At 42.0% G+C, this 19,544-nt stretch overlaps 1 protein-coding gene across 8 annotated transcripts in view; it reads left to right on the forward strand.

The window, feature by feature from the left end:
- The window catches only part of LOC116439197 (sodium channel protein type 5 subunit alpha-like), a 217,415-nt gene that overhangs the window by 146,751 nt on the left and 51,120 nt on the right, over positions 1-19,544 (forward strand). For 6 of the 8 annotated variants that reach the window (XM_032098425.1, XM_032098416.1, XM_032098452.1 and 3 more), the window contains 2 exons: positions 12,097-12,243; positions 19,074-19,194. In XM_032098425.1, coding sequence (XP_031954316.1) covers positions 12,097-12,243; positions 19,074-19,194 — 268 coding nt within the window. The remainder of the gene's footprint in view (positions 1-12,096; positions 12,244-19,073; positions 19,195-19,544) is intronic. The other 2 variants (XM_032098434.1, XM_032098442.1) reach the window with 2 other exon arrangements.

Genomic DNA, 19,544 nt, shown 5'->3' on the forward strand with positions numbered 1-19,544 from the left:
TATGATCTCTGGAGTCAGAGAAAAGTTCTCTTGATCAACATGTGGATTACTGCAGAAGAAATTATTGTATCTGAAGGCAGATATGAAATCCCAGTTCCCTGGATATTGAGCTGTGGAAATTACAGTGGGCTGACCCTTTTATCAAGGACATACCTGTGGGACTCTGGGGAATAAACTTCCTCACTGCCAGAAGCTTTGATCCTGCAAGCCCCAACTCCACATGTGTCCTTACCTCCTCCCCTCCAGGATGTCCAGGATAACCAGATTAGAGCTCCCAAAGGAAGAACAACATGAACAAGAGAAAAATTTACATGATTGCACTGAGAGGGCACAATTAGGGTGAAGTATCATTTTGTGTGGAGGGCATCACACAGAAACCAAACAAGAAATACCAAGGGTATGCTAAACATTCAAATCTATTCCAACTTTCCCCTAATTACAATCCATATTTTTACATATTTAAATATTTTAGTATGTACAAAGGGAATGTGTATGTACATTTACTTTTCAGGAGAAGACAGTGTACCCTGCTTCCCTTCAAAGTTGTTGGCTGACCTGGAATTGAGGAGCCTTTGGCAACATTGCCAGAACGTATCTTCCTCCTCCTGCATGTGGATTTTGGTGCAAGAGAGTAGAAGAGGAGGTGACAGGGGATGCATAAAAAGGGATAATGCGGATGAATGCCTCTGAAGTGCACAGCTAGTAAATCTACACGATTCTTACACACCCTTTACACATTCTCTGTCCGTTGAAGAGCCCAGAACAGATATTCTGTGCTCCCAACAGTCTGACTTGTCCAGTCTAAAAGAGAGAGCATAAAGGGATGCTGGTCTCAGGCAGAACCACAAAGTTATTGATCGCAATAGGGTGTTTTAGGGTAATGATCAGCTCAGCTTACAGCTCCTGTATGCCAGGCTCTTCCCAGAAAGTCACAAAACGACTCTAAAATAAGCCATTGTGGCTATGAGAAATGGGCCCCAGAGCATTGCACACGGCAGCTTGAAATTTCAGATGATGAGAAAACCTTCTGTGACTGCACATTTTCCTCTGAGTAATAGAAATGTCTAAGTTTAAATTTCAGCTGCCATTTCTATTATCAAAGCTTGCACTGGCAGCAGCCGTCTTCCTGAAAGCTACCAATTTGTGGCCCCGTCATTGAGAGTGTTTTGAAGGAGCGAGCCCACCTGATGGCTCCCAAATCTCCTTTGATTACTGAGATGCAAGTGAGATGCTCTGCCAGCTTGGAGAGCCCGGGGACGCATACCTGTAGCCCACACATCCCACAGTGAAAGGATCCAAAAGAAAAGCAGAACAATGAAAGTCAGCACAGGTGCAAGAAGCAAGGAGTGAGGCTGAGAAAAAACCGTCTTGAGCTAAATTAATCTGTCACTACTCTGTGATATGTGTGTTGCAGCTGGTCACTGCAGCATTTTAGTTTGTGTCTTTATCTAACTCCTTCTCCTTGACCTGTTCATAGTGCTGGGGAAATCTCTCCCTCTTAGTCCACAAGATTTCTTAAGGATTTAATCATTTTAGCCTCATAATGAGAAAAAGAAGAACTGCCTTTCAATTTTTTCCCTGTCTTTGACATGTAGAATATGGGTTGTCCCAGCCGGAAAACCGCTCCCAAAAGCTCAGCAGCAACCACAGTAATGTGCTGGCTGCATCTTCTCAAGGTTCTTTTGGGTTCTCATTTTGGCTTTCTAGATGATTAAACTGTGGAAGTTGTCATCTTCCATAGAGTGTCTTTTAATTGCTTTATGACCATCTTTTCATATGTGGCATCACCTTTCAGTCCCCTGAAGGAGTAAGAAATTGATTATGGGGAGAGCAAGATGATGGGACAATTAAGTGGATACAGTCCAGTCCAATTAATATAATGGATTCTACAACAACTTACCTGCAATTTAGCTACATGGAAGGTTTCAGACATCAGAGGGGTTTGTACCATTTACATTAGATATCTAAGTGCAAAGCTTTTATCGCCAAAAATTTCTGCTTTAGTATTGCTTCCCTTTCAAGTGGCCCACAGCTGCAGCCCAGAACAGTGTGTGCCTTTTTCACAGTGACATCACTTTTTGGTCCAGAGGAGTCCTGGACTGAAAGGTGGTTCCAGATGAGTAATGCTGGGTGTCCTAAGACAGCCCCCAAAGTACGACATCCTGCACTTTATTAACTCTGTCTTGTCCCTTTTATCACAATCTCAATGAGGTTCAGGTTTCTGGGCTCACTGTCTGATCCTTTTCTCCATCCATGGTTCCCACAGGCAGGAAATTTCAGTAGCACAACCTAAGGAAATGGCTCTACCCTTTCCTTGTGGTTTGAGTCAGTCCAGCAGGGTTGTTATATCTTTCTCCCCTTCCTTCAACTGAGCTGCTACACGTGTTGCCTTACTCAAACCTCTTGTTTATAGCCACTCAGCTTGCCACTGAGGGGAGAAGCCCATGCCACAGTGGCTAGTGGCTCTGTGGCTCGTGGCCACGTCTCACACTCAGCCCCTCTGCAGTGGCAGAACCCGGCCCGGGCGCCGCTTTCCGCAGAGATCACACCTTTGTGCCTTCACTTGCAGCGCCGTGCCGAGCCAGCAGCACTTGCCTGCTTGTCTTCAGGAAATGCCATTATTGATTTGTTCCGACGGAGTGGCTAATTGGGTCACTCGGAAAGTGCTGCCTGCCCGCTGCCTGCGCCGAGCGCTTCCTGCCTTCCGACCCCATCCCCGGCTCCAGGCACGCACGCCCCGGGAGCGCTGTCTTTCTGTGCTCCCTGGCCAGCTCCCACTTCCCCCCACAGCCAGTTTGTGCCATCCCGAGGAGGGCTGGCCCATTCTGTTACCTCCAGGAATCCTTAAACTGCAGAGAGTTGTTGCTGTGTCTCCTGGGGCTCACCTTTCCCTGACCTGGCAGGGAGCACTGCCTGCAGGGCTGTGTCTTTCACTGCCTCTCAGGCTCTCCCAGTTTCTCACCTGCACAGCTCCACTTCTCAGTGGGATTTTCCCACACCTGCCCAGGGCAGAGCAGCACCTCTGCTGTCATTTTCAGGATGTTTGGATCTGGGTCTGCACAGAGGACCCACGATCTGGTCATTACCTGGATTTTGCACACTGGATGGGTGTTCTTTGCTCCAGAGCACATTTTGCTCTCTCAATCATTCTCAGGTTTTTTTCCTCGATTGTCAGTTCTCCTGCCTTGTATACCCTTGTCTGGACTTCACCAAACACATTTCCCAGGGAAAACAGGTTTCCAGCTGCAGATAAGTAACTGCCTCTGTACACATCAAACATAGAGCTGGCTGCCCCTTCAGTCTCTATTCCACTGGTGCAGTTTCTATATTGCTCTGAACTGGATCAAAATCCCAAGCTTTTATTCTCTTCCTCCCCTTATATACTTCAGAATTACTAACTCATTTCATTTGGCAAGGTGAAACTGTTTCTGATGGCTTTTCTATCGAGTTTCTACCAGTAAGAGATTCATAATTTTGAGATCAAAGAGGACCATTAGAATATGATGGTTTTGCTTTCTCATAGCACTGAGTCAAGGACTACAGCTAATTTCTGCACAGAGCCTGTAAGTTTATTTTAGCTGTGGTACATCATTTGTAAGACAGGGGGAAAAAACAAGAATGAAATTTCTCAGGTAACAGAAAGTTCACCATCTGCATGTAGACTTACATCTGTTTCCTTTGTCTACAGTGGAAATTTTATTGTACAATTCCTGTGCATTACAAACCTGCTTCTAAACCTGAAGGGATTCTGTAAAAGTCAATAGAATTATTCAAGGTTGATGTAAGTGTAGCTAAAATTATTGAAAATTGCTATAAAAATGCCAGTCCACAAAGATTTTGTTGTAAAATTGTTTGTGACATTATCTTATGTGCCTAATAATTCCAACACCTATAAATCAGAGATACCATGAAGCCATGTGTTTATTTGACAGGGTACATTAATTTCAGCCTTTTACTGCAGGAAATGTACTTTGCTGTCAGGAACCCTAATGCCCTTTTCAAACAGTATTTATATTCTGTCTGTTTGCAGTTCCAGTCTGTGGGACATGTTCTCTCTGAGTGCAGCTGGATAAAATACCTTTGAATCCTGTTGATGACTCTCCAGTTCTCACTGGGAGGAGAGTGAGCCCACGTGTGCACATACATGCTGCACACAGTAAATCTTACAGCATTCTTCTTGTCACCTTTATTTGGGCCAATATTTTTTCTGATCATTAAGTAAGAGAGCAGGGAGGTTTCATTATTATTCTGTACATAGTTTGCCTGTATTTCTCACTTTTTAAGCTGTATGTTTTTCTTTGTATTTCTTGAAAAGTGCATAGAACTCAATTATTAGCTGATTATTTTTGGCAATAAAAGAGAACATTTTTGGATTTATTGTCTTCAGAAGAATAGCAGCAAGGGCATTAGAAAAAAGAAACAGGACTGTAAATCCCAGCAGCAGATTTAAAGCATCTGTGTCCTCATCTTGGCTTTTACATGTAGAAAGACACTTGTGTTTATTTCGTGGCAGTAGAGTGGGGCAGAAACTCCCTTGTCAGATCTCTGCTGATGTGACTGGAGCAGTCACACTACAAAAAAAAAGTTTTAGGGTGCTTATTCAGTTCTCAGAGGCAGGGAAATATATTTGTCCATAGCATAACGCCTAAGGTACAGGAAACACAGGGAGCTGATGGAGGAGAGAAAGAGGGGAGGGGGGAAGAAAGCCAGGCTGGCATTGCAAGAGCCGATACCAGGCGTAGCAGAGTTGACAACATGCGTTTGGACAAGTGCCCAGACCCCGGACTGCACGTCAGTCACAGCTTGCTGGATGCCATTTCCCAGTATCCATATCCCTCCCTGGAGCAACAAGCTGAGCAGAAATGAGCATTTCTTGCCGTTTCTCCCTTTGGTAAAGAGAATGCCGACATACAGCATTTTGGACAAAAAGAGCAGCAGCCAGTTCCCCAACAGCTCTCGTGCCAAGTGAGGCAGTGTGTGCGTGTGTTGGACGGGTGGAATTGCTCCCATTAATTATACTCCAAAATAGCACTTAAAATCGTGATTATTTTGTTGCTCTTGCCTGTAATAATATGAAACTTTCTTAATGATCAAAATATTAGCATCTTATTTGGGTGAAAGGTTCTGGGTTATTTCAGGCGCTCTCACTGACTGCACTCTGAGGCAAATTTCCAAAATTTAAACTTCCATCAGAGGAGCCCATTAGTTTGAGTTTTTCATATTATACTGTGGAGAGATCCCAATTACCAAAAAGAAACATAAAGTAGATTGTGATTAAACTTCAAAATGCAATTTAGCAGAAGGTATTAGCTTGAACTCTGAACAATGAACACTTATGAAACGCTTTCACTGCCTATTTAAGCCTATTGAATTGATAACAGGATAAATTAACTTTGGCAGTCCATCTTTTTTGCCAAGTTCTCCCTCTTAGACAGATTTTAAGAGTCAACCCTTGGAATAATGAATTTATGTTTTATTATGGGCAGTGTGTTGCTCAGTGTGGTAAAAGATCTAGGACTGGGAAGGCAGAAGCCATTAGAAAAAACATGCCTTGCTCCTCTGCAGCCAGAGTTCAAAGGCTTAAAATATTTTGGATTAATCCAAGACGGAGCACTGGTGAACTGCTGATTCTGAGGGATGACGTTTTCCAAAGGCATCCAGCACTCATGCAGAGACCAGCAGTTAATGCCTGTGATGAGGTTTGTTTGGCAAGATTTTAGTTCACCTTAATTCAAAATGGAAGAAAATACCAGGTCAGGCTGGTTCCAGGGGAGTTTTTGCTGTTAACATCCTCTGCTGAGCAGCTGTGGTTTCTGGCCAGCCCTAGCCTTAGACATCCTGAATAGTAATGGCCAGATTCTGTTAGTTTTATCCAGCTACGTACTCACAGGTGCATTGTTTTTCTAGAACAAGTACTGGAGTTTTCTTACAAATACCCTGTGACTTTTGGGAGAAAAATGTGCTTCTTAGGTCAAACAGGAGGTCAAGATCTGTGCTTAACTTGACGCCTTTTCCTGGTCTTAAAATCAAGAGTCATACACAGTTAGAAGGGGAAAAGGGATTTTACCTTGGTATTTATTTTAAGGATCCTTAGGTGCACACGTCCAGGTCAAATGCATCAAAATGCACCCTGCAATGCCCACCCCCAAAAGATCTGGTATAACATTATAGGTGTTACTAATTAGCATATCTATCAAAGATTCCCCAATGAGAGGCTCAAGTGAGCCCCCTTCCCCAAGGAGCCTTCCCCTGGATGGTTCTATGTCAGTTTACAGAATGTGTTCTGGAGAGCACCTTGGGGTCTGGGGCACACTGATCCCTACCTACAAAGCCTCTAAAATGTTTAGTCTCAGCTTGACAAACAAGTCCAAGAATGTAGGGAAAAAGCACTAAGAATACAGAAGTTGTAAAAAGGTATAACAGGGATATAAAAGAAAAGGCAAAAATCTTCATGGCATCAAACTTACATAGGTGTAACTTCAGACTTCCACGGCCTTAACTCTGACAGGTGACAGCACAGATGGAAAATCACCTGGGACCTACAGACATCCAGGTTGGGGACATCATCTCCCCAGGAGCTAGGTAGCAAACTCTGCTCTTTCTGACCTCAGAGACTATTGTGTTTAATCTGCTTTGCCCATGTGGCTCTTATGCATGTGTTAGTGCTTTGGATTTTTATAAACGTGGTTCCTATAAAGGCTGAGTCATCGAGAAAGTGAAAAAAAAAGTGCACATGGAAATGTGCACACAGCAAATGAGAGCAGCACCTTCTAATTCCGATGTTTTACTACTCCCTTTGCACCATTTTGTTTCTGGCTATTGCATAGATGAATGGCAAGAGAAGTGACAGGGAGGGGTGGATAAAGGCTGCAAAACTGAACAAAAATCAGCCTACTGATCTGTGATGTCTGGCTGCTCCTGCTGAAGTGGAATGATGGACCAGGTGGCATAGGATGGAGAGTGGGAATGACCAGTCTCAAGTAATCAGGTTTAGACTTTCCTGGCTTTGTCCCCTCTATGAAGAATTTGCAGGTCTTAAATTATACATGTGTGCCAGCCTTAAGGTAGGACTTGACAGGCTTTACATTGGTATTGCGAATGTTGTAGTCTGCTAATAAAAGGCCCTTGTAGAGGAGGAGCACAGTGTAGGACAAGTTCTTTTTGTGTCTCAGCTATAATCCTGTGCTGTGGTGTGATATTGCTCCAGGTTTTCCTGTGATTTCCCATTAAACTGAGTAGTGGCAACTCTGCATTCAGAAGCAATTCTTCAAAGCAGGTTAGAGAGATTCTTAAATGTGCACATTTAAAATTGACAGCTGCATTCCAGGCCTCTTTTATTCCTAGCAGAAAAAGTGATACTAATCCTCTCCCGCTCATATTAAGGAAGTACAGGAATTTTCCTGATTTATTTGGTGATCTTTCTTCACGCAGAAAGATAAATCCACTGATTTTGTTGGTGCTACAAGGATTTACATTTATTTGTGAAAGAGGAGAACCAGGATCATAAATGATCTGTTCTGGTAATAAGAACCAATGATTCATTTCTCTGGTTTGTGGTTATTTATTTCTCTCCCGTTTCAGCTCAGATTTTTCAAGGCTTTTCAGAAAGACTGAGTTCAGCATATCTGAGGGTTGTCAGCCCGACAGCTCTGCAGACTGCAGTCTCCTGTTTACTTTACACACGAAACAAGTGCTACCAAGGCAGAAATGCAAGCTCGCTGTGTTTCAGCAGCTCTGCAATCTGCTTGCTTCTCCACTTATGTAGAGGTAGTATGTAAACAGTTCAGTTTTCACCATCATTTACTTCTTGGCTTCTTTGCACAGGAAGGATGCCAGTTACTAGATGCAAACTGTTGCTGAGAAAGGGTGCCAATTGCTACCAGGCATGGCAATTTTGTGAAATCCATAGCTGTCTGCAAGGAGGAACACAAACATCAACAATCACTTTACAGAGTAAACAACCCTCTTGTAACAATGCCTGTCACACTGCTAAACTGGGTTTACTATACATGAAAAGCTCTGCAGACTCCCCTTATGGTGTCCAAAGTTTGGGTATAGGAAACTCTGCAGGTTAAAATATGTTGTCATTTGTTAAAGGAGCTCTGGATTTCTTGAGGAGACTCAATGTCATAGTGTCACTCATTTATGAATGGCTAAAGCAGAGATTCTTCTGTTGTCAGCATCCTGCTGCTTCCTTGGATGGGCCACATCTGTGGTAAAGGAGGATCCCACTGGGATGGCCCAGTGTGTGCAGGCATGTATGTGGGGGACCAGGACAAGCGTCCGCTCCTGAGTCTGTACCTGGAAATGTCCTGACCAGCTCATTCTTAGAAAGTGACTGAAGAATTCAGACACCCCTGAATTCCCATTGGTGTCTCAAAAGTGGTCTTCAAAGAGGCAGCTGGATATGTGAGTATGGTGGGGAGTGGAGGACACACATGGCAGTGGAGCTTCCCATTGCATTGTGACAAGGGTAAAAGGCAGTTTGCATTTGCACCATCTCACCAGAGAAAGGGAAAAGCCTTATCCTTCTCATAAAATAATGAAAGAATTAACTTCATCCTGCCACATCATTTTTGCTTGCTGGCGCTGCAGTGACAATGGCAAGGGAGGAGGGCCCCAGAGCCAATTCCCATTTCTTTCCTCCCCACCTGCTTGGGACAGGAAGCCTCCTGCTATCAAAGGATTTGCACATCTTCTTTCTCACAACAGCCATGGCCAGAAAATTAGGGAACAAATGTCACAAGTTAGGGTCATGGTCTAGGGAGTGAGGAGAACCCATTTGAACCGATCGCCATCCGAAAGGCAAGTCCTGACATCCTCTTTCTAAATTTGTTTGCACAGAATGGAAAAATTATATTTCCATGGGGAAGGAATAAAGTGAATCCATGCTGATGACAGGTATTTGCCTTGTTTTGCCAACAGCAAGTCCTCTTTCCAGAGGAGCGGCATTTGCACTAATCCCCATTTGAGCCTGGAACAATTAGCTGATCTGTGCTTTTCAGAGACACAACGCAGTGTGGAGCCTTTGCATTTGTTTGTGTCAGCAAACAAGTATGTGGGTCCATGCACCAGCGCACTTGAGGTGTCACCCAGATTATGCTCTGTTTCCAATCTGGTTGCTGTTTTCCTGGTGCTGCAACTGACCTGCAGCATGTAAGGGGACAACACAGTGTCCACCCTCCTCCATGTGCTAGTCACTGGTATGGTGTTGGCAGAGCACCTCTTTTTAGGGCCCATGTCAGAACAGAGGTGAGCAAAGTTTGGTTTATGCTGAGTTCAGTCCTGGGTTCCCAACCCTCCCTCTGCATGCACAAAGTTTTAGTTCCACTCAATGTTTTTACTTTACAAATGAAGAAAGCAACTGAATTGATAAATATTAACATAATGTGTATTGCCTTGGCAACGTGGCTCTTGATACAAAAATTAAAAATAAATTATGTAAACCACCCACGGTGGGAAGCTTTACAGGAGATAGACCTGCTGCTGTTGCTGCCAGAAGAACAAATCATCTGGAATCAGGACAAAAGCAAACAGCCCGAAGTTAAACAATATAAACCAAAGGCACCTTTCCCCAGATAGGTCTCTGCTGATTTTCAGGTGCTGTGCGCTGGAAGTGAGACTGTTGCATCCTATGAGAATGGTTTACCAGGGCTGTCATTGGTATTTGCAAAAACTCAATTGATTCCCTAACACTCCTTTTGGGATCAGTCTTCACAACCAGATTCTTTTGAATGGTCTGTTTATCTTACTCATTTTTTCCCACCTCATAAATTTAGAAGACAAGTCTGAAAGCACATGTTGATGAACCAAATCGTTGTCTGAGCACCTGTGCATGATGCCCACATTGAATAATTTTCCAGGCTATATTTCATCAGTTTTAATTAACATTAACTAATTGGATACTTGGTGCAAGTGTGATTTCTGGGAAGAAGCCAGGTCCACGTTTCCTGGAGTTTAGTCTCTAGGAAAGCGTTGCTAAGTCCTGGTACCACACAGAGGGATTAGTAAATAGAGAATTGGTGTAAGTTTGGCATTTGACTCTAGCTTAACACAATAATTTGCTTAACAACTTGAATATTCGTCAGATCAGCTGAGTTACAGAGTCTGTCCTCTTACAGTGCACAGTTTCTAATGAATATGAGTGCACAACCTTTCTGCATAAATGAACTTGAGACGTCACCTCAGATTGCGTTGCCCTTTCAACATGAAACAATTGTTTCTGTTGTTCCAGTGCTATAACCAATATCATGCCATTAAAATTACTTGGTACTAAGTTGTATGCACATTGCATTAAAAAAAAAGGACATTTTATGGCTGAGTGCCTTAGCTGTGCACACTGTGCCTTCCACATTTGCTTCTCCCCTGAATATTACACTTTTTCCAAAGATAAAGAATACTGAAAGCCTTAAAAAGTGTTACTTTTTGTCAGACACAGACCTGGAACTCAATGATTATTGGCCTGTGAAGATCAGTGCTAACCTGTAACTAGAAATTATATGTAGTACCTTCCTATGCAGAGGCTATAGGTTTGGACATGCATCATTTGGTTTATTAAAGTTAGAATATATTTTAGACCACATGCCCTCTGAAGCAGGAAACAAGTAATGTGATTTAAAAAATAATTTCCCAGAGACATATGACAATGTTTGAAAAGACTGCCTCAAACCTGTCAGTCCGAAAGTATTTATACAGAGAGCAATTTGCTTAACCAACTGCTTTCTTTGTGTCGTTTGGTCTTTCAGATAGTTACATTTGGAATAAAGTGTTTTTCTGCTCTGGGTACCTCTTGAGGGACTTCCTGTGGTGATGTGGCTTTAGAACTGAGGCAGGTAGTCTGGGGCTCCCTGGGGAAGGGAAATTCACTTAATACCTGAATAACACTGAATGTCAGTCAAGCCAAGGGAAAGAAAAAAAAAAGCTGGACAAGTGAAAGATAAATAGGTTTAAATAATTACCACTGAAATCCGGTTATGCTTGTAATTTTTTTCTCAGCATGGAAGTCCCTCTGTAAGCAATTCAGCACAACCCTTTGAATCCAGCTGGAGTTTTATTAATATTATAGTAGCTGCATCAGTAATGGCATGAACAGTGGTAGTGCTGTGATGAGCTGTGGAGTTTTCAGTGAAATCCCCGCCTTAGGTGGATCAATAAAGCCACACAAACAGAGAACCTGGGCCTCCAGAGGGAGGGACCAACCCTGCAAACATCCTTTCCTCTGCCATTAGTTCTGGGAGAACTTCTTGAGAGCTCAGCAGCAGTAATCACCACCCCGGGAAGAAGCGGCTGGATTTAATGGCACCACACATACTAGCCAGCACTAGGTCTAGTCAAATGTGTTTACTGAAAGGAAAAATTATTGCTCTGCTTCCAGAGTCCGTACCCTTTCAGGGAAGTGCTTCAGAGTGTGCTCTCCTTTCAACCTGCGGTTGAGCCCTGTTGGCTTCAGTGGGTGCAAAGTAGCCTTAAGTGTTTTGCTGAATAGCAGCCTCATACATTTGTATGTTTGCCTGTAGTTTTTCCATGTCTATTTTCAAACACCTTTTATCTTTTCCAGTGAACTTTGCATTTTCTTCCCCTTCAGTGTGTATCGTTTCTTCTGTGGGTGTGGGGATTTTTCACACTGTTTCAAGCAGGCTTGTAGAACCGTATTGGATTTTGTGCTCGTGCCTTTCTCCAGCTTTTACGTTGAGTGTCACCATCTGATTGTGAATTTTTGGAGTACACCCCTTGGTTATTTGGCAGCCACCTCTCTCTGCGCCTCAGGTCACTGGAGGAAGTTTGTGTCTCAAAACCAGACTCAAAATGGAGATTGCAAGGGAATTTCCTCCCGCCTCAGCAACAACAGCTTAGAAAAAAGTTGGTCTATTTGTATGTCCATTTTCTATAGCCAGGTATCTTGGCATATCCAAGTTGCTGAAGCTCAAAATTTGCAACGTAAGCTTGTGTTGTCTCATTTCTTGCCATTTTCCTTAAGATGTTGTCCCCTGACAAGAATAGTCCAGGCTGTTTTCTCTTCTAGCTGAAGAGTTCTCCTTAAGAAATAAGCATGCTATCAAAGAGAAAGAAAATAAACCCATCTAGGATTATTTCCAGCAGGAAAAGCAGCTGCAGCTGAGGGGGCAGCGATGCCAAAGCCCAGGCGTCCGGAGTCAGAACTCTGAGATTTATGAAGAGTTAAGTGAGTTGCACGTGGATAAGCAGTTGAAGGCTGAGCCACCACCTCCAGTAGGGCAAAAAGAGGTAACACAAACAACTTTCCTACATGATACTGCATGAAATTCATTGCACCAGCTCCATAGTGCATGCCACTGGTTCATGTGGGGTTTATGGCTTGTCAAAACACGTTTGTTGAGGAGTAGGAAAGCAACAGTGTGTGGTAGGTATTATGGTCTTAGTAAAGAAGAGGATTTTGTTGTTATAAGAGTAATTGGAAAGCTTGGAAAATGTGCATTATAAATTAAGATGGAATTGTAACAGGCTTTTGGGGAAAACAAAAAAAAAAAAACCAACCACAAAATCATCTATAATGTTACTGTCTCATTTTAGGAGAAAATGTGTGTGATTTCCCACTGAAAAGCAGCTCTAGGAATCACATCTGCTGACTTGGCAGACCTGAATGTTGGGTTCACTGGAGGGCATCTGCTCTCTGTCACAGATTAACATTTCTTTTCCTGTTAACACACACACCCAAGAAAGGTGCAACAATTTAAGTAGCTGATGTGAAAGTACTAACTAAAGAGCAAGCCTTGGTATTATTCAGTTGATTTGGCCAAACTGCATCTCACTCATTGTTTCTTGATGTGTATACATTAACATTTATTTTCAATTTGTAGGATTATGTTGTCCTTATAAACATAAATATCAAAAATAATGTGTTTGTACTGTACACTGAGTGACTCCAGGCTGTGTAATTCCCTGTACCCTCCTTGCTGGCTTGTTGGGGGTTCTTCCCCTTCAGATTTAGTATTTTATTGACATAACATTGCCTGTATTATTAGAGAGTGGTGAATTCCTTTCTTTGAAATCAGGAAACGAAGGCTTGGGATGTCCTGGGAGTTTGGAGAACTCCACAGCTCCTTGAGATTTGAACCCGGGGTGGTTATGTGGGGCAAAATTAGTGAAAGGGAAAGGATGGCACAGTACTCACAGACATCACATCTCTCCCAGTTCTGCTATAAAACTGCTGGCAAGTTTGTGCACAGCAGGAGAAATCCCATGGAGAAATCTTGACAGGACAACAGGAAACAGACCCATGACTGAGCCAGGGCTCCCCTTCTCCAAGCCTGCTGATTCATTTTGTCATATGGGGTGGAATTCACTGAGCTAAATGTAGACACCCGCATCAGAACTTGTCATCTGAGGCCTCTGTATAGACAATGTAGGCAGGTAAATGTGTCTCATCTCCAACTGAAATCAGCATTTACATTAGGTCAAGTCTCATAAAAGTGCCTATTTCTCTCCATTAACTATAAAGGGAGCACTTAGGTTGCACACTTAGGTGAGATAAATTCCACTCACAGGAACCAGAAATCCTCTAGCCATGAAACGTTTCTTTAAAGGGCAGTCCTTGCCAGAGTACTTCTTGGCATATTCATCTTCAGAAAGAAAACATCCTGAATTTACAGGAAGGAGACTCAAATATTTGATATCCTGATCTCAGGAAAAAAAAGTATATATATTTAGCAAAGAAACACAAAACTTTTAAACAATGTAAAGAAGCATTATAACTAGGAGGAATTAGGAGACCATGTCAGGCATTTTTCTCTCAGGGGATTAGGTTTCCTTTATGTCCAAATGTCTTTTCGAGACAAATGAACCCTGTGATCCTAACAGAGAAGCCAGAAAACTATGTCCTTCTTTAGTGCTGTAACAAAATGTCATGGTAAGTCAGGAACATTCTAGCCTTGATATATACAGCAACATCGTGATAAAGAAATAATCCCCATTTCCTCCCTCAACTTTCAAATGGTCCTGAGACACAAATGTCACCTCTCTATAGCAGAGTATAATTGTGATTCTATTTGCAGCTGCTTAGAAAGAGGTGGAGGAATATGGCAATAATCCAGGGATGACTTGAAATCAAACGGAAGTTCACATGAGGCTATGAATGCCAACATAAAAGAGCAAAGCCCAAAGGATGCTATTTTTGAAGGCCAGATCTCATGTGGACATTGCATACTCACGGTCCCCCTATGCAGGAGTAATCTTTGTGCCGGCACACAAGGACATGCTCGTCATATTTTTGATGAATGTCCCAAGAAGTTGCAACTGGCCAAATAAAGCCAACAACTGCAAGGGAGTAACAAATTTGGTGTGCCCAAGAGGCAGGGCTTTCAGTGATTGTCAGTAACAGGAAACAATGGACACGTTCTGAGTAAAATACTGTTGGTGTCAGTAGAGGGTACATTATATGATTAAAAATTCATTCTATATAAATCATGAGAAAGGCACCATAGAAATAAAATCACTGGTGTCACAGGCAGAGAAGACTTCAGAGTACAAACTGGTTGCTTTCTCTGCCAAAATGCTGACCCATAAAATATTTTGTACAACTCTGTGGAATCTGGCTTTAAATGGATCAGGGAACTTAGATTTCTTCATTTACCAGCAGGAATAATTCACTTGCTAAAAAGTATCTCATACCTCCTTAAATAACAGCCTTTTTCACCTTATTTTTTTTTTGCCTTTCAAAGTGCCATTTCACTACTGTCTTTTACCAATTTTATCCATCAGTCTCTTTGTATGAATTAATATCACTTACTTTAATATACAGTTGCTTGCTTCCTATTGTTGGGGGCTCACCCCTTGAAGTCACACACTATTGTTCTTTCATTTCATTACTTCTTGTAAATTAATATCTCTGTGCCCTTTATCTGACTTTTTTTACCTCTTTCTTTGCAACTCCCTCAATGGTTCCTTTTTGGAGTTCTTTTTCAAAGAAGCAAGTGCAATATTCCAAATACAATTTCTACAGAACTGCAAAAGAAGAAATAATATCTCGTTTTCTAGACATGATGCTTTCATAAGGTTTTCTACATCGTTATGTTCCACTGCAAAATTGCATCTCATTTTTTTAATGTTACTCCAGGTTTCCAAAATGTCCATTGAAATTTTCCCTTAACTGTCCCATTTTTACTTTTTTGAATCATGTCCCATTTTCCTATATTATCTCCATGTTACCCTCCTCTTTTTTATTCTGCTTCCTCAATTTCAATACTCTCTCCAATTTAATATTATCAGCTAACATGAGGATTATATCGGTCAGGACCTCTTCTGTATCTTTAGTGAAGATAATGCTGACCCTAATCCCTACAGATTTCCTCCTCTGAAGAGAAAGTTTGTGCTATATTTGGGTCCTTAGAATGGCTTTTCTCCTCACAGCAATGGGTGAACCCGAGCCAATTACAATTTATTTTGAAAGTAGGCTTTTCTATAATAGACATCCAACTGTTTTCTTAAGGTTTATATATCATATGTCAATTTGATAGATTAAGGCTGTGATTTTTCAGAGGTGAGGCAGAGAAGAAGGGAGGTAAGAGGGCTAAGCCTTGAGCAAACATCAACTTTCAATGAGATTTCAGCATCTCACTGCTAAAGGCTTTTTGAAAAACGCTTTCAGATCAATTTGTTGCTATTACAGGCACAAGCAGTGGGTGTGGAAGCCCTGTCCGGGTACTTGAAACAGCCACTCCACAACAGACACTTTAAAAACTGCCTTCTGCAACAAGAATTTAGGCACAAGGGGAAGATCTCCCAAAGGGGTTTCTGATAGATCCCATTGCCTCTGCCTGGAACACTTCCCCCACTCACCTTTTCCAAGAAAGAGGAGATTCTGTATTTGTCTTTTTTGCCTTCTTTTGACCTCTCTTCCCCCTGTTTGTGCAGAGTTCTCTTAGCACAGAGGAGAACCACCTCACTGCCTTTATGTCTATGACATTTCACTCTGAGTAAGCAGTCTCCTTTTCTCCTCTGCGTCTTTATTTAATTTACTTTAATCACGGGCTACAGCAAGTGTTTAGTGATCTGTGATTCCCATGATTATTCCCTTTTCCTTCCCTCTCAGCTCAGTGTTGTATTTACTTATTGCTGCTCTCCTGGGCCGTTTCCAATTTTCCATGAGCATTCACTATTCATTGCTAATGATGTGTTAACTGGGCGTATTGGATCCCTTTATGCTCTGCAACCTGCCTTGCCTAGATCTGCTGGTTTGTATATGTATATAGGCTTTCTAGATATTTCCCTACTTACATTTAGTTTAAGTCTAACAGGCTCTCCCCCTTCTTATTATTGATCCCCTTGTTGGATTATTTTAAGAAGTGGTCATTTTCTTAGACAACTGAATTTTGATTAGCTATATTCCCCTCATCAGTTGCTCTTGTGTCCCTAACTCTTTTCTTCCCTGAGTTCATGAAAACCTTCTTAATCCCTTTAACCTTTCTGGCAAAGAGTAACCTTTGCTTATTTCCTAGAATCATCCCTAATCTTTCCCTTCTCTCTCATATGTTTGGTTCCTTTTTCTAGTCCCTCTTCAGACCCTCAAACCTTAATCTACTGTTTTCTGAATCCATGTTCGTTGTCTCTTCTTCTTTGAAGGCTTTTCAGAAGAAAACCTGTCTGTTTGCCTTGCATGTTCCCCCCCTCCCTTTGACACTGAAAGATTCTAATATTTCCTGGAAACTTCTCCTGATAAATAACTAAATAGTCTATGATAATTTCATTGTATTTTGTTCTGTGAATTTCCTAACCTGTCTCTGCTAAATCCAGCTCTCTAGTTGAAAATGTTATCAAGCTGACATTGCTCTCACAATTTTCTTTGATTTCTGGCTGTTGGTAAGAATTATATCCAACAAAGCTTCTCTTCTCATTGGAACCCCTATTTTCTACATCCTACAGCTGCATATGATTTAGGACTATTTCAGTGATCTCTGTTTTGACATCTTCATAACAGAACGGATAATGACTAAATGCATTCCTTAATGAATAGCATCATAAAGTTCTGACTGTGATAAAACTTGGTATGACATTTTTTTCCTCCATCATACACTGTTGTGAGTCTGTAGGAAATGGGCTCTATATATGACAGCTGCATTCTGATTATGAATTTTCAGAAGCTTTATCCATCTCCTGGACCTGTTCTGTTCTTTCTGTTCTGACTCTCTTTTTAAAAGGTCTCTTCTCAATTGTTTGCAGATCTTTTGAGTAGAGCATTAAAAGCCCTAGCCAAGACTATGACCTTCTGGATGCTGCAGCTAATTGCAAACATGTAGCTTCCACCCCCGCTTGCAAGCGCTGCTGGAATGTTCAGTCTTGCCCATTTTACCCCAGGTTCAGCATTTCTCTGAATTCATCTATAAATTTTGCATTGACTGTGTATACTGGAAAACAGAGGGCCCATTTTCACATTAATAATAAATATATAAAGCTGTGCCTAGCCTCTAACTCCATCACCATCATGCTTATGAAAATAATACTTTATCTGTACGTGCCATCTCTCATATAACTATCTCACAGGTCGTTTAAAAGCGTGGGTAAGTATTACTGTCCTCATTTTTTTAAATGAAGGCAATACTATTGCAGGATAAAGCACAAAAACTTTTAAGTGGGTACTCAGAGAACAGAGTAAACCAGTTCACAAATAACACACCTCCCCTGCTTGGAGCAATTTGTCATTGCCTTGACCCACAGAAGACACGAGCTTTGGTGTTGCCCACTTACACCAGATAATTCTCTAATACAATCAGAAACAAACTGTGAGCAGGACTGGGAAAATATCAGGTCTTTCACTTCAGTGGCCAAGCTATTTAGCTTGTAAAATTTACAAGTAAATCAAGTAAAATTTAGTTTTGGATTAACACAAAATTTAAACGCTTTATTTTACCTAGCAAAATAAAATAGGGGAGAAACATTTCCTATTTTCTTCTAAAGAAAGTGTCTTGATTCTGCTAGAAGAAAGCTTAACCTGAAATGAAATTTCTGTTTCATATTTGGGTGACTTATTTAATCATATATCTTATGTCTTCTAACAGTGAGTTCAGCCTTCAAAACAGATTTTGAAAATAATATATTCCCCAGAATTTTTTTTACCCAGATCTTTTTGAGAGTTCCTGCTCTAAATAGATGAGACAACCAATGCTTCAGGGAGTGGGAATCTTCTTGCCCCTTTTTGCAGAGGAGGATCTAAGAAACGCTGAATTTAAACAATGCACCTAAGATGATGGTGTCAGATATTTCAGGCAAGTGGTAGGGCCCTTGAGACGCTTCCAAAAGCCACGTGTCCCTCCTATGTCACCTGGAGATCAGAAAGGTGTGCCAGAAAGGCAAGGGGCCATGTCATGTGGTGAGAACAAGCCAGGCACGGGCTGAGACAGGAGGAAGAGCCCTCTCACATATTTGTACCTGTAGCTTCCTGTGACTGGATGCTGGTGACAGAGATTTCTGCTCCTCCCGGAGGAGAGCTTGTGTCAGCAGGAGCAGAGCATGATCCTGACTGAGCAGGTGCAGATTTCACCCACCAGCTGTGGGTGGGAATGAGGCCCCACAGAGAGGAACCCAAGGCAGGTCATCCAATTCATCTTTCAGAATTTCAGGAGATAGGTCCCACTTCTGGTACCCCTCACCCAAAGGTATGAGCCTTCAAGATGTCAAACAGATAAAGTCCATCATTCCAAGGTTCCAGCTACCATTAACCAGAGCAACCTGGTCTAGTGGAAGGTGTCCCTGCCCATGGCAGGGGGGCTGGAACTGGATGATCTTGAAGGTCCCATCCAACGCAAACCCTTCTAGGATTCCATGATTAATATTCAACAGCTGTTCACTCTTTCTGTGGTTTGCTTCTCTTTTGTTACAAAAAGGAAGTTCTATATGTTAACTTGTTGCTGTTGATGGGTCAACCCTTGGTCTCAGGGTAGGCAGAGCTGTCACCAAGGAGTGGCACTGTGGGAAGTGCATGGCAATGCCTCTGTTGTGGTGGCTTCAGCTGGGGTGTTGGTCAGTGGAATAAAAACTCAGCTACTTCCTTCAGGGTGACTGATGAATTTGTTTTCTTCATCTTTGCTCTTGTTGACAACAAGCTTGATGAAATCAGTCTCTCTGAAGGCAGCACAGTGGATTTGACAAATCCTGCAGAACTGCTGGAGCAGATCCCCGAGTTTGCTGAGGAGCTGATGGAGCCTGAAGATTGCTTCCCTGAAGGTAAGAGCCTGCATATTTCACTGCAATGCTGAGGTGAAAAACCTTCTTTTCTCTTATTGAACATCACCCCACCTTCTCACCATGTTGCTCTGGCTGCTTGCAGTCGTGTTTTACTGGATGCACTTCATTTCTCAGGTACTATAATGCTCCAAACACACACTCAGAATCCCTTGTTGTCATTAGTCTTTTGATTTCCAAGGTGAGATACTCCAAGAGCATGCTCCAAAATGCTCTGCAGCTTCTAAAGTGTTAGGCTTTTTTAATAATAATTTCTGCCATAAAGAGTTGTTTGTTTGGTTTTTAAATGCTGATTTTTGTCATTTGGCCAATGAAGATTTTTGCCTTCCAAT

This window comes from Corvus moneduloides, chromosome 1 (genome assembly GCF_009650955.1).
Source record: "Corvus moneduloides isolate bCorMon1 chromosome 1, bCorMon1.pri, whole genome shotgun sequence".
Classification (NCBI taxonomy): Eukaryota; Metazoa; Chordata; class Aves; order Passeriformes; family Corvidae; genus Corvus; species Corvus moneduloides.